Here is a 15,591-nt window from a genome sequence, read left to right as displayed (position 1 = left end):
CCCTGAGTCTGAGTGCGCTGGGTGCTGTTGCTGTCTCTCACAGCCCCACTCCAGTGTCCGAGGTCTGAGTTTTCCAGCCTCTAGGGTCTCTGGTCTGGCTGTTTTCAAGGTCAAGTCCCCATATTCCTAGCCAGTTACCCAGAGACCGGAACTTGGCCCATGCTTGCTCCACCACCTGAGGTTTTCCCCCTGAGTCTGAGCACATTGGGAGCTGCCGCTGCCTCTCTCAGCCCCACTCCAGTGTCCAAGGTCTGAGTTTTCCAGCCACCTGGGGTTTCAGGTTTCAGGTCTTGCTGCTCTCAGGGGCAAGCTCCTAGTCGTGCCAGTTGGCTGCCAAGGAGCTAGATTTTGTGCCCCCACTGGCTCTAACTCTGGAGCGTAACCTCTGCCTCTGATTCTGTGGGTGGGTAGGGGAGGGGTGATCTGCTCGCATTTTGATGAGAGCTATTTCCCCCCCTTAAAGTGTGGAAGTGCCCAAATCCCACATACCTTTGATACTGCGCCCTATTGTGGAGTCCCTTCTTTCATCTGGATTTATTTTTTTGTACTTTGGAGGTACTCTATATCCGTTGGTAAGGAGAGAAAGTTGACCTGCCTCTACTCTGCCACCATCTTAACCCAAAAGTCTCCTAACCAACCCATTTTTGAGAATCATATCATTTAATTTCCAATTAATTTTTGATTTGCCTCTCCATGTAACCTTCCTAATTATTATTTTTATTGCATTAAGATCTGAAAAGGTTGCATTTATTATTTCTGCTTTTTTGCATTTGTTTGCAATGTTTTTATGTCCTAATATATGGCCAATCTTTGTGAATGTACCATGTACTGCTGAAAAGAAAGTATATTCCTTTTTGTCCCTATTTATTTTTCTCCATATATCTATTAACTCTAATTTTTCTAAGATTTCATTCACATCTCTTACCTCTTTCTTATTTATTTTTTGTTTTGATTTATCTAGATCTGATAGAGGAAGGTTCAGGCAGGTCTCCCATGAGTATAGTTTATTACTATGTATTTCCACCTTAAACTCCAATAGTTCTCCTTTAAAAATTTGGATGCTATATGATTTGGTGCATACATGTTGAGTACTGATATTTCCGTAATGTTTATACTGCCTTTTATCAGGATGTAATTACCTTCCCTATCTCTTTTAATCAGATCTATTTTTACTTTGGCTTTGTCAGATATCATGATTGTGACTCCTGCCTTCTTTTTCTCAATTGATGCCCAATAGATTTTGCTCCAGTCTTTTACCTTTACCCTATGTGTATCTACCTGTCTCATGTGTGTTTCTTGTAGACAACATATGTAGGATTTTGGTTTCTAATCCATTCTGAAATTTGCTTCCATTTTATGGGTGATTTCATTCCATTAACATTCAGAAGTATGATTACCACCTGTATATTCCCCATAATTTTGTTTTCCTATCCTAGTCTTGCCCTTTTTTCTTTTACTATTTCCTTCTACACCAGTGATTTCTTTTAATCATTCCCCTTAATTTCCACCCTTATTTTACTTCCCTTTCCACCCCTCCCTTCTTATTCCCCTCTTAGTTTTCCTTAGGGTCTATTAAATCCCCCCCTTTCTTTCCATCCCTTCTGGTACTCCCTACCCCACTCTCTCCCCACTTGGTTTTTCCCTCTCATTTTCCCTGTAGGGTAAGACAGAATTCTATACTCCAAAGGATCTAGATGCTCTTCTCTCTCAGAATTTATTCCACTAAGAGTAAGGGTTAAGTATTACCTATTAGCATTCTCTTCTTCTCCTTCTTATAATATTATTCTTTGCCCCCCCTCCCCATGTGCCTCTTTATGTGGTATAATTTATCCTATTTTTCTTCTTCCTTCAAATTTCTCTTGGTACCATCTTCTATTCCCCCCCCCCCTTTTTTATGTGTCATCTTAAATCACTTAGTATCCCCACTTCTACCTATGAATAATTCTTCTAACTACTATGATAGTGAATACAGTTTTTGAGAGTTACAAATATCATTTTTTGATATAGGAATATAAACAATTTGACCTTACTGAAGCCCTTAAATTTTTTTTCCATCTTTCTTGTTTACTTTTTCATGTTTCCCTTGAATTTTGTATTTGGACATCAAATTTTCCGTGTAGTTCTGGTCTTTTCTTTACAAATTACTTGGATATCTTCTATTTTGTTAAATGCCCATATTTTCCCCTGGGAGTATATAGTTAGTTTTGATAGGTAGGTGATTCTTGGTTGTAGACTCAACTCTCTTGCCTTTCTAAATATCATATCCCAAGCCTTGAGATCCTTTAGTGTAGAAGCTGCCAGATCCTGTGTAATCCTGACTGGGGCTCCTTGATATGTGAATTGTCTCTTTCTGGCTTCTTGCAATATTTTCTCCTTAGTCTGGAAACTTTTGAATTTGGCAATTACATTTCTGGCAGTTGTTTTTTGAGAATTTAATGTAGAGGGTGATTTATGGACTCTTTCAATGTGTTTTTTACTTTCTTGTTCAAGAATATCAGGGCAGTTTTCTTGAATAATTTATTGTAATATGATGACAAGACTTCTTCTTTTCTAGGTTTTTAAAATTTTTTTTAAACCCTTAACTTCTGTGTATTAGCTCCTAGGTGGAAGAGTGGTAAGAGTGGGCAATGGGGTCAAGTAACTTGCCCAGGGTCACATAGCTGGGAAGTGTCTGAGGCCGGATTTGACCCTAGAACCTCCCATCTCTAGGCCTGACTCTCAATCTACTGAGCTACCCAGTTTTTTGAGCTGCCCCCTTTTTTTAAACCCTTAACTTCTGTGTATTGACTTATAGGTGGAAGAGTAGTAAGGGTGGGCAATGGGGGTCAAGTGAATTGCCCAGGGTCACACAGCTGCAAAGTGTCTGAGGCCAGATTTGAACCTAGGACCTCCCATCTCTAGGCCTGGCTCTCAATCTACTGAGCTACCCAGCTACCCCAGGTTTTTCTAGGTTTTTAGGTAGACCTATGATTCTCAAATGTCTCTCCTGGACCTCTTTTCCAAGTCCATTGTCTTCTCGATGAGATATTTCATGTTTCCTTCTATTTTGTCATTCTTTTTACTTTGATTTATTAATTCTTACTGTCTTGGGACATCATTAACTTCTACTTGCCAAATTCCAGTCTTTAAAGAACATTCTGGTTGCTCCTTCTGTTTCCTTTGTTGGCTTTTCTGCCCTGCCTCTAAATGTGGGCATTCTTTAAGTTTCAGATCTTGGTCTTCTATACTCTTTCCCCTACATCTCATCCTCTCCTATAGCATCAGCTATCACTTTTTTGTAATTACAGTAGGACTTCATTTTACACAACCAATACTTTCCAAGATCCTTTGGGTAAGTTGGAAATCACACATACTAGCCAACCCCATTGTTTAATAAGTATTTCTTATACAAACATACTTAGGTATTTTATGACTTTTCTTAGGCTTATCAGAGCAATCAGAATCACTACTTCTTACTTCAGGAAAATAATTAATAACTAAATAGCCTTAATGAAACAAAAAGAGATGCATTGCTCTTATGTGGGCATGACTTCTTATAAGCAAGAACTCAAGACAAAGACTGATATGGAAGTTCTAATGTTTAGAACAAAACAAAGTATGACTTACACTACTGTTTCACAGAACTAGAATGAGAATGATTGGGCAAACTGCTGTGACGTTTTATGCTGCTTTGAAAAATAGTGCAGATTTAGCGTGCAATTAAAAAATTTATATTTTACATATTTTTATGCTTTTATTTTTCTTTGATTTCCAGTTGCATATACCTGAATTTCCATGTGCCAAGTTTGCTTAAAATGAAGTCTTACTGTATTTCTGAGATGTCTGTCTCTAGCCCTGACTTCTTTAGCCCCATAATTTTTAACTACTTGTTTTGTATTTACAAATGGATATTTCATCATCATCACAGACTCTAATACTTAAAAGTATCTTTGATCTCACTGAAATATCTGAATCACTGAAATCACTGAAAAATCTCACATACTCTAAAAGTACAAATCATGACCCATTCATACCTCCTTATTACATGTAACTCCTGTTTTTGTATTATGGTAAATTCTTCTCAGGAGGTCTAGCCAACATCCTAGGACCTTCTTCCAGGGTTCTTAATATTAATGCTAATGCTAATTTCTACTAGTGAAGCAAGTGGATTTTCCATGTGTTATGTGTTTTTGCTACAATATTGGCACAACGTTTTCAGCCATAGATCTCTCTTATATACATATATGAATACGTACATATACATATATACATACATATTCCAACCTTTCAAAATTTTAAGGTATTTGAAGAATGTGTCAAAGTGGATTTTGTTTCAGTTAGAAATTTGTGGTCATTGAAAGTCTTGTACATTTTCCAGAATACAATTCATCTCATACCTTTCCTCCTATTCAGTTCTGTCCTGAACTTATTGTCCTCTGGTGGTATTGATTCAAGATTGTGTAATTAAATGGATTGGTACACTGCATTGTCTATATAATTGCATATTATAGTCCAAAAAAAAAGACTTTATTCACTTGGGATCCTGCTTGTATGGACTTTTATGACAATCTTTTGTGTGATTGTGTTTCTCATTCAAAAGACTGTGCAGCATTTGGGATTTGAGGTAATTAGCCTCTTGACATCCATCAAAAGGAGCATCTGGAGGACTTCACTATCTAAATGGGGACCCTTTTATACTCAGATCATGTTCTGGGTATTCTCCATGGCAGTAGCAGTCAACTTTGGAGAACAAAAATCTCCTTCTTTTATGCCTTTCTGCCTTATGAATAATCATAAGGTAGACCTACTAAGTATATTAGGAAACATGTGATTTTAGCAAATTACATGAGTTATACCTTATTGGAGGATAATCTTTCCAAGTTGCATTTTGCTTCCAAATCTAAATACCGTTTTAGAATCAAACAATAAGCTCAGTGGAATCCTATATTCTCTGCACTTTTCCATCAGGTATGTGACTGTAAAGCTGTGGTCTGTTATGGATTATTATTTGCAAATGCCTGTCTGTTCTGTTGTCATGGTTTTGCCCTTGTTAACTTGGAAATAACACAGAACTACTAAAATAGTCAGGAAAATCAAGTCTTTAATTAGGAAAGGGGTAGGTCCAGTAATCGACCACTACACAGAGCCCAGCACCAAAAACTACACAGGGCCTATACCCTGGGGACTCTGGGAATATATCCCTGGGAGAAGACACCGAGCTAGATGCTTTCTCCAGAGAGTGACAGAACTTGGGGTTTTTTTTATATCCTCTGGAGAACATGGCACAGCAAGCATGCATAGAAGACAAGCTGGAAGCAGGCTGCAAAGAGGTTGCAGCTAGAGCTGGGGTATTAGGGAACAGTCAACTATAATAAATACAAATCAAACCAAGAGCTGAACTTCCTGAGAGAGGACTTTACTACAATGGGAGAAGCTTCTAAAACAAAGAAAGGTACTCAACTTTTGACTATATCTACTAATCCCACCAAACTAGGGTTCTCAAACACTTTATGATCTCTAGTTCAGTCCAAAACAGGTGTGCCTGGTACTTGAGTTTTTAAGGGGCAGGGGCAAAATTGGGATCTCCAGAATTCAAGTTGACACCCTTGATACAGGTGTTGATTATTCTAGTAAAGATTCTGTAGAGAAGAGAAATTAGGTATATTAATTGGTAGCTATTAATATTCTCTGAGTTGCCTTTTCAAGAAAAGAAATATTTTAATTTTCTAATAGTTTACATCTTCTTTTTTCAGATATCTTCAAAATCCATCCTTCAACACCTTCAAGACAAGATTCTCTTTGAAAGCTGGACTAGACAAAGTATATGCAGAGGAAGTTCATGCACGAGCTTGTAAAGGTGAAAATTAATGGTTGGACAATAATTTAATGAAATTATGTTGTCACCAATATTTATTATATCTCATGTCAGAAATTTATTTATGAAAATACGGGGGAAACAATAAAGTATCAGAACTCTGAAAGGGGTGAGGGAGATGACTACAAGCTTTATGTGGCCTGAAGCTAGTGGAGGGAATCTTGGAAAGGTTAAAAAAGGAATGATCTTTTTCTCTAAGCAGATAGGAGCTTAGAAGGACCTTTCTCAGATCCAAAGCCAGAAAGTGAAGAAGGCTTCAAATTAAGGGAAACCATGGGGGAAAAAAAGATGACTATTGAAGCTTGTGTTCCCATACCCAGAGATGAGGCCTAGAGAATTAGATTTTAGAAGACACCTGAGACTTTGCCAAACAAAATCTATCTGCAAGAAACCAATAACTGACCTAACATCTAGCTCTGGCAGGATTGGGCCCAGGTGACTTTGAGAGGAGACCATGAAATAGGAAGTAATAGGGAAAAAATAAAGTCTCTGGAGTATCAGAATAAATTCACAGGACCCCTATCAGTGTTCTAACTTTTCTTTTTGATTTATTCTTTTAAATCTGTAGTACAGAAAACTCAATTTAACATTCCCTGTAGTAGAACCTGAAAGTCAATGGTAGCTGTGCTATGAACTACTCATGCTGCCAAAGGTCAGGGTAGCATTATTTTTCTTTTCTCTTCTTTTCTTTTCTCTTCTTTTCTTTTCTCTTCTTTTCTTTTCTTTTCTTTTCTTTTCTTTTCTTTTCTTTTCTTCTCTCTTCTAGGACATTTAGCTTTCCTTCTGGAACCTACCACTTCAGGAACTAGCTGTGATCAGTATAGATAATCATGTATTTGGAAGGACATGAATCATAAATTTAGTTTCAAATGGCTTCCCTACAGATAATTTTTAATTTATCACTCTATCATGGAATAGAAGCCATAGGAATGTAGCAAAAAGGGTACAGATTTATAATTAGAAGACCTATTTGAATTCCAGAGCAGTTGCTTTGTATCAGTTTGACCTTGGACAATTGTTTTATTTATCTTGGACTCACTGTCCCAAGCTGATTATTCCTGAAAAAGAAACATTCCTTCTAGCTCTAAACACTGTATACCTCTAGTATTCAAATTCAGAAATAATAGGTTTCATTACCAAATGCCTTTAAGACTTGCCTCTCAAGTTACAGATCTATTGACCTGTCTCTTGGAGGCAGCTGGATGGTGCAGAGGATAGAACTGAGGGCCCTCAGGAAAGAAGGCCTTTTTTCAAATCTGGCCTCAGACGTCTACCCTTGTGTGACCCTGGACATTTAACCTCACTTTGCTTCAGTTCTCTAAACTATAAAATGGGGATAATATATTTGTTTATTTGGAGATGTGTTTGGGGGGGTTGGTTTTATAAGATTTTTCACTTACAAAAATAAATAATATGGAAATTTTAAAAAGAAAAATAAATAAAATGGGGATAGTATATTTGTTTATTTGGGGAAATGTTTGAAGGTTATGGTTTTATAAGATTTTTCACTTCCAAAAATAAATAATATGGAAATTAAATAAAAAAAGAAAAATAAATAAGTAATAGCACCTACCTCACAGGATTGCTATGAGGATAGCATTAAATATTTGTAAAATGCCTGGCCAATAGAAGATGTTGCCTCAGTTCACATGGGTAATCCATGTCAAAGACCCTTTTTGAAGTTGATTTCTTATTCCTGACTCTGAAGCCAGGCTTCACTCCAGTCCCTAGAAGATCACAGAGTTGGTATCCTTCTATAAGCAATGTGTAAGCATTTACCTCCAAAGATCCTATTGATTTCACTGTTTATATTTGTCTTTGGAATGTATCATATGATGTTTTGGCAGCATCTTGCTATTTTAATTATGTTTTGTTTGGCAGATATTGGAGTTAATTTGAATTCTCCGAGCAAATATAATCTGATAGTTGGGAAGGTCATTTGAAGTATTTTGAGTGACAAAGTCAGTTTAATTAAAAACTTAGAGCTTGTAGTTATTTAAAAACTTTTTTCTTATGAAAAGTAATTCAAAGTGGTTCAGGAAGGGTATCGTCCAGTTATATGTTGCATTCATTTGATAATCTTTGAACTTATCATAAATCTTTTAGTAAGTGGTTGTTGATGTATTTATATTATTAAAAACTCTTGCTTTCTGTCTTAGAATTGATACTAAAAATTGATTCTTTTTTAAAGTTTTATCTTTATTTTAATAAATTTCCACATAAATTTTCCAGAGTTATATAATTATTCATGTTGTCTCCCTCCCTTCTTCCCACCCTCCCCGGAGTTGACAAGCAATTCAATCTGGGTTATACATGTATTATCATGCAAAACATATTTCCATATTATTCATTTTTGTAAGAACAGTATGACTTACTGATGGTCCCACAAGCTGGGAAGCATCCGAGGCCTCCTGATTCCAGGCCCAGAACAATATCTATCAGGAATAAAAAGGAAATTATCATCTATTGCTTTTAATATCAATAATCATAACTTGAATGGTCATATATTATTTTTTAGCCAGTAAGCTACAATTTTGATTTAGGATAGAGTTAGGCCCAGTAGAGAGTATATATTGAGAGAACAAAGTAAGTTTTTCATGTAAAGTAGTATAATTAGCATTAAATAAGTTGTTACTTTTAAAAAAATGTATAGGTTATATTAACCATAAAAGAAAATAGAAATAGATATAGCATGGTGTGTTAGAAATAAAATATAATAAGGAATAAAAATAAGAGCTTGTAGATTGCTGGAAATCCCTGTAACACTTCTCTTACCTTGCCACACTCTCTGGACGTTGTGACAGGAGGAAACTAGGGCCATAGCCCTGTGGTTTCATAGCTAAGGCACCCAAGAAAAAGAGAGAGAAAATGGGAGATGGCCTGTTACTGGGATCTATTCCTGAAATCCATTTCATAGACCCTGTTCTTAGCATACATTCGGAACTGAACATCTGGCCCTGCTCAAACTCTGTTGAGTCATTGCTTTGCTTATAAAATCTATTGAACCCAGGGAGGCAGCTGGTGGCTCAGTGGACTGAGAGCCAGTACTAGAGACAGGAGGTTCATAGGTTCAAATCTGACCTCAGATACTTCCTTGCTGTGTGACCCTGGGCAAGTCACTTAACTTCCATTACCTAACCCTTATCGCTTTTCTGCCTTAGAACCAATACATAGTATTGACTCTAAGATGGAAGATAAGGGTTTTAAGAAAAAATAAAAAATAAAATAAAATAAAATCTATGGAACCCAGAATCTTGAGGGCATAGACCAAACTGGGTGCCTTTGCAGACCTCTGGCTCCTGTATTTCGAGCTCTCAGAATAAAAGTCATATCTTTGGCTCAGGGACTTGGACCAGTTCTCTTCATTTCTTTTACCCAGCTGTCCCTGTTGACTTATCTATTATCAACCAACACCTTCTTATTGGATTGTATATAAATGGAGATTTTGAAACTTTGAACTTCATCCCTCAAAAGTCCCTTAGTATTTTCCAAAATTCCCTTTAATCTCTTCTGTGCCTCCATGTATTGTTTAATTAGTTCTGTAGCAACTCCCTCTTCCACTTTTGCTCTTGAGAGCAGGCTGAGTTAGTACCTTTTCAGTTAGCTTTTTTATGTTAGTTTATTATTAATAAAACTTAATAAAATATAATACTTAGATTTTGCATATTAATTTTAATCTCTACAGTTGTTACCCTTTTTTTAACATTTAATTATATTTATTTTTTAGAGAAGTTAACATGGTTACATGATTCATGCTCTTACTTTCCCCTTCACCCCTCCCCCCATTGCCTCTCCCCCCATAGCCTGTACTCATTTCCACTGGTTTTAACATGTGTCATTGATCAAGACCTATTTCCATATTATTGATAGTTGCCCTGGGGTGGTCCTTAGAGTCTACATCCCCAATCATGTCCGCCTCAACCCATGTGTTCAAGCAGTTGCTTTTCTTCTATGTTTCCACTCCTGCAGTTCTTCCTCTGAATGTGGGTAGTTTTCTTTACCATAAATCCCTCAGAGCTGTCCTGGGTCATTGCATTGCTGCTGGTACAGAAGCCCATTACATTCAATTTTACCACAGTATATCAGTCTCTGGGTACAGTGTTCTTTTGGCTCTGCTCCTTTCACTCTGCATCAGTTCCTGGAGGTCTTTCCAGTTTACGTGGAATTCCTCCAGTTTATTATTCCTTTTAGCACAATAGTATTCCATCACCAGCATATACCACAATTTGTTCAGCCATTCCCCAATTGAAGGGCATACCCTCATTTTCCAGTTTTTTGCCACCACAAAAAGCACAGCTAGAAATATTTTCGTACAAGTCTATTTATCTACAATTGTTATCCTTTTTAGATCCTGTCATACAGTCATATTCTAGCAGACACTTAGAAGCTGACTCAAAAAAATGCATGCATGTATAATATCATGAGTTTGTCATAAATTTTACTGACACAAACTAAATAACATAAAATTTACAAATAATAATAAAATACATAAAAAGTCTTTATCATAAATTCAGTGGAGCTAATTGATTCTCACAGAATATTTTTTTCTATTTTTTTTAAATAACAGATTTCCATTTAAGTTTTCCAAAGTTATACGATCAAAATTGTCTCCTTCCCTTCTTCCTTACCCCCTCCTGGAGCTGGCGAGCAATTCAATCCTCACAGAATACTTTTGTTGATTTTTGTCTAATTCTTATATCTAAAGCCAACTTAAGGATGCAATGCAACTTTGATATCACAAAAGGAGTTGCATCCCAGTTCCCTAACATTTCTCTCAATTTATTGCCATTGATTCTTGAGATGTACCCTTCAATTATTTCCTCCCCATATACAGTTTATATTCATTAGGCTGAAATCTCATTCTGCTTAATCACTATTGAGTGCATTAAAGAACTGGAAATTGAAGGGATTTCCATCAGTTGGGGAGTGGATGAACAAATTATGGTACATATGGGTGATTGAATATTATTGTACTATAAAGAATAATAAGCAAGATGATTTCAGAAAAAAGCTGGAGAGATCTGCAGGAACTGAAGCAGAGAAACAAACAAAACTGGAAGAACATTGACCCCAATTACAGCAATTTTAGGCAATGATAATCTGTGGAAACCTGGCTACTCTTAGCAACACAGTGATCTGGGACGATCCTGAAAGTCTTGTGATAGGGAATGCTATCTGCCTCCAGAGAAAGGACTGCTGGAGTCAACTTTCACTTCAGTGTATCTTTGGTTTTATTTTAGGGTTTAGGTTATATATGAGTGTGTTCTTACAATGACCAATATGGAATTGTGTTTTGCATGATAATAAAAAATGAAAAAAACAACAACCCTATTGATTGCAATAGCACTAACTTGTTAGCTTTTTGTGTAGTTCCAAGTATTGGAACACCCATGCTACATTATTATCTACAAACTCTTGAAAATTGTTCATACTGTTGTCATGTTTTTAAATTTCACTGCAATGATACAGTTTTTTCACCAGCTGTTTATGGTGAAATTAGTTCTTTACAAGGCCAAGTAGATAGTTCTAATAAATCAAAATAATTTTAAATGCTTTAATAATTTCTGTCTGATAAAACACCTAAGTTCATGCTTTGAATTATATTTTCTAGTAACATTCTTAGGAAGAGCATTGGATTTATTAATTTTATTTAATTGGGGTATCTATAAACTGAGGCATCTAGGTAAATAATGAATAGAGTACCAGTTCTGGGATCAGGAAGACTCATCTTCCTGAGTTCCAATCTGGCCTGAGACACATTGGCTGTGTAACCCTGGACAAATCATTTAACCCTATTTGTCTCACTTTCTTCATCTGTCAAATGAGCTGGAGAAGGAAATGGAAAACTACTCCAGTGGCCTTCATGGAGAGTTAAACACAACTGAAAATGATTCAAAAACAATATCTTTAAATTTATTTGACTTAGTCTTAAATTCATGCATTCTGGTACCAATCTTTAAATTCTCCTAAACTCTCACAGTGCATTTGATTTTTATGCTTTCTCCATATTCATTGATTTTGACTGAAATGCAATTGAATTCTTAAGGAATGTCAATCATTAAAGCAAAGTATTACAAGAACTTAATGTTAGCCAATCTCTTTGTCAAACCAAAATATGAAGAATGAGAAAAATGCATAGGGAGTACAGGATATGCAAAGTAATATTCAGCAGTAGCTGTACACAAACTCCATGCCACCCTTCTTTGTCCCAGGGCTCAACCAATATTAATAATTATAAATTTCAAGTTCTTTAGCTACAGAGTTTTATGTGGATTGATTTTTTTATTAGATTGGCAAAAAAATAGAATGGATCTTATCCAGAAATATTTAAAAATGATTAACTTGTTTTATATCAGATACAGAATTGCTAAACAATAATCACAATCAATGACTTTAAAACAGTGGCAAATGATGACTAAAGGAAATTTTCCTAATAACTTTGTAGCTACCCCAGATTTTATTTCTCACCATGTATAATACCACTAGAACAAAATGCAATTATTTGCTTTCAAATAGTCATTATTAAAGCCATAGTCATTTTATACAGGCAATAATGTAGTGAAAATACACTCTGCTGTGGTTGACATCAATGCTTTTGTAGCAACAAATAACATTACTGGTACAGGAGCTGGTTGAACTTTGCACCAAATTCCTGAAAATTTAGCGATTGATGCTCATGAGCCAGTAGGGATCGACTGTAGCACATTGCTATGTCATCATGACCTGAATTACCAAATAATGTTTTACTTCAGCAATAAGTTAGAAATTGTTTTACATCTCTAGGAATATCTGTGTCAAACTAGCCAAATGCCATGATGAGAATATTTTGCTTTTCCTAAATTGATTTCCTTTGGTGCTTTTAAAAATATTTGTCTGACAAATTAATTCCCAAATTTTAATGTTATAAGAAATAGTCATTTTAAGTGCTCTATTTATATAGACTGCAATCAATTTTTTATTAGAAATAATTCCTGTTTTATAATCTAGGAACAATTGATGATTTTCATCTTAATTAATGTCCTAGTATTTCATGGACTAGAATGCTCTTCTCTATTAAAAATGTGTATATGTTATATATGTGTGTTGTATATATTTATGTGTCTGTGTATATATAATGTATAAATATGTATATATTTAATATGTTAATTATAACACCACAAGTATAATTCGTATTTTTGATTATATAATTGATGCATGATTAATTATTAATTTACATAATAATTATATATTTAGTTCAGGGACAAATAGCATTTCTTAGTACAAAAAGTAGTGTTGTGTAATAAGGGGAAAGCATTGCCCCTAAACCAAATTTATTGATTTTATGTAATACATAAATATAAAAGTCATTCTTCCCTCTGAGTCATCCTGTGGTTTAGAGAGGATAGAGAGCCAGCCTAGGAGTTGTGGGAAGACCTGAGGTCACATTCTGGGTCATGTGACCCTGTGCAAGGCACTTGCGCAGCAACTTTGTAATTTGTACAGCTGCTGCAGATGTGGCCATCTGAGGAGGGAGCTTCTTCACTGAGACCCATGAAATCACTGGTCCAGCACCCCCGCTACTCCCTCAAAAGTATATGTGTAGGGGGGCAGCTGGGTAGCTCAGTGGATTGAGAGCCAGGCTTAGAGACGGGAGGTCCTAGGTTCAAATCTGGCCTCAGACACTTCCCAGCTGTGTGACCCTGGGCAAGTCACTTGACTCCCATTGCCTACCCTTACCACTCTTCCACCTAGGAGCCAATACACAGAAGTTAAAGGGTTTTTAAAAAAAAAAGTATATGTGTAGGTTTCTGTTCTTTATAATGTTATGAGTTGTCATTTATATAGATTTCATGTATATCGTTATAGGTAAATACTAAATTATTCAATATATGTATTTATTTTCTAATAATACTTTATTTTTTCCTCAATTACATGTTAAAACAATCTTTAGCCTTGGTTGTCAATTTAAAAAAATATATTATCATTATTATAGATGGTATTTTTCTTTAGTTTCTCTGGCCAATATAGAAGAGTATTGCAAATTTATTTAAATCTGGCCATTTTACTAAAGTAATTTCTAGCATCAGTTCTTTTGCTGAGTGTCCTGGTTTTTCTCTACATACAATCACATAATCCATAAGTAACATTTTAACTTTTTATCGTTGATATTTATTCTCTTTATTTTTCTCTGTGTCTTTATTTACAATATTTCTAAGATGTCAAAATGTTAAGTAGAAATGGCTTGCATATACTTGCTGCTTGTTTTTTTTTATCTTTAGTGGCATAAGAATGGATTTGATTTCATTAGTGTAGTGAATTCTCAAGTGAGGGAATTTCTTTTACCAATGGCAGTCTGAATATTCTCTATAAGGTATAATCTTAGGAGATTGCCTAGAACACTGAAAAGTTAAGTAGGAAGTATCAGAGGCAGGATTTGAATGACTTGAAAGTCAGCTCCTTCGTCTATGCAAGCTGGTTCTCCTATCTTTAGTGGGAATCCCTTTAATCCCTTGTATATAACATTGGCTCATGATCATAAATAAACACTTAGATTACCACAGAATCCTAAACTCAGACCTGGAAGGGACCTCAGGGGCCATCAAAGACTTCTATTTGTAAGAATAAGAACTGGCTCTGTAGTTTCATTGATCTAGAAAATTCCTGGCTGAGGAAATTTTCTCTCCCAAGGCAGCTCCTCCACAATTTATAACCCCAGGGAATTTTGGGGGTCACAGAGAAGGTAAGTGACTCCCCCAGAATTATACAAGCTATATTATACAGAGCTCTGCCTGGCTTAAAGACCCTCCTCTCTTTTCACTATTCCATGCTGTAAAATTTAAAATTTCCTTTCCTTTTCTTCTTTTGAGAATTTTATTAATTTATTTGTTTGTTGGTTACATTAAAATTCCCAACTATCTTCTCTTCCCTCCCTGCAGTAGAGAAGACATCTTTTGACCAAAATATTTTAATTTATTTTTATTAATTTTTATTAATTAATATCCAGGTTAATAGAGAGTTTTCTGGTTTATCAACATATTGATACAATTTTTTATTACCACTCATAATATCTAGTTTTTGTGAAACAGTAATTTTGGCTGTAACTGTTATAAAGACAATTTTATAACGGCAAGATGGTGTAGTGGATAGAGTGCTGAGCCTAGACTCAAGAAAATTCTTCTTCCTGAATTCAAATACAGCCTCAGATACTTACTAGCTGGGTGAACCTGGGCAAAATTATTTAAACCTGTTTCCCTCAGCTTCCTCATCTGGAAAATGAGCTAGAGAAAGAAATGGCAAATCTCTTTAGATCTTTGCCAAGAAAAACCCAAATGTGGGCACAAAAAGTCTTTTACAAAATAGAAAAGACTGAATAACAACAAAATGTCATTCAATTGACTAGCAGTTGAAAAATAACTCAAGTAGCAATATTAATGGCATTATGTTTTGAGACACATTGTCCATCCATCACATTAATCTAATCATCATGTTTATTTGTACTTGTGTCTATGTACATATACAGACATATATTTATACGGATTGCCATTTGCTCTAAAACTTTTTTTGGAGGGGCGGGGGAAAGCAACCTTGATCTTACAAATGGGGAAATAGGCTGAATAGTGAAATAACTTGGCCAGGGTTCCATTAAATACAATAAGGATTGAGATGGGAATCTGACTCTTTTTAAGTTCATTGTTCTTCGGGTGGATTCTCTGACTATTTATTAGAATTTAAAGGCAACACTAACCACAGTGCATGGG

The 15,591-nt window shown here is 35.6% G+C and overlaps 1 protein-coding gene across 1 annotated transcript in view; it reads left to right on the top strand.

The window, feature by feature from the left end:
• The window catches only part of ST3GAL6 (ST3 beta-galactoside alpha-2,3-sialyltransferase 6), a 101,854-nt gene that overhangs the window by 24,850 nt on the left and 61,413 nt on the right, over positions 1-15,591 (top strand). The window contains 1 exon segment of the mRNA XM_044669205.1: positions 5,733-5,830. Coding sequence (XP_044525140.1) covers positions 5,733-5,830 — 98 coding nt within the window.

This window comes from Gracilinanus agilis, chromosome 3, assembly GCF_016433145.1.
Source record: "Gracilinanus agilis isolate LMUSP501 chromosome 3, AgileGrace, whole genome shotgun sequence".
NCBI lineage: Eukaryota > Metazoa > Chordata > Mammalia > Didelphimorphia > Didelphidae > Gracilinanus > Gracilinanus agilis.
Note: the sequence above shows the minus strand (reverse complement) of the source record. Positions and strands in the feature narration are given on the sequence as shown.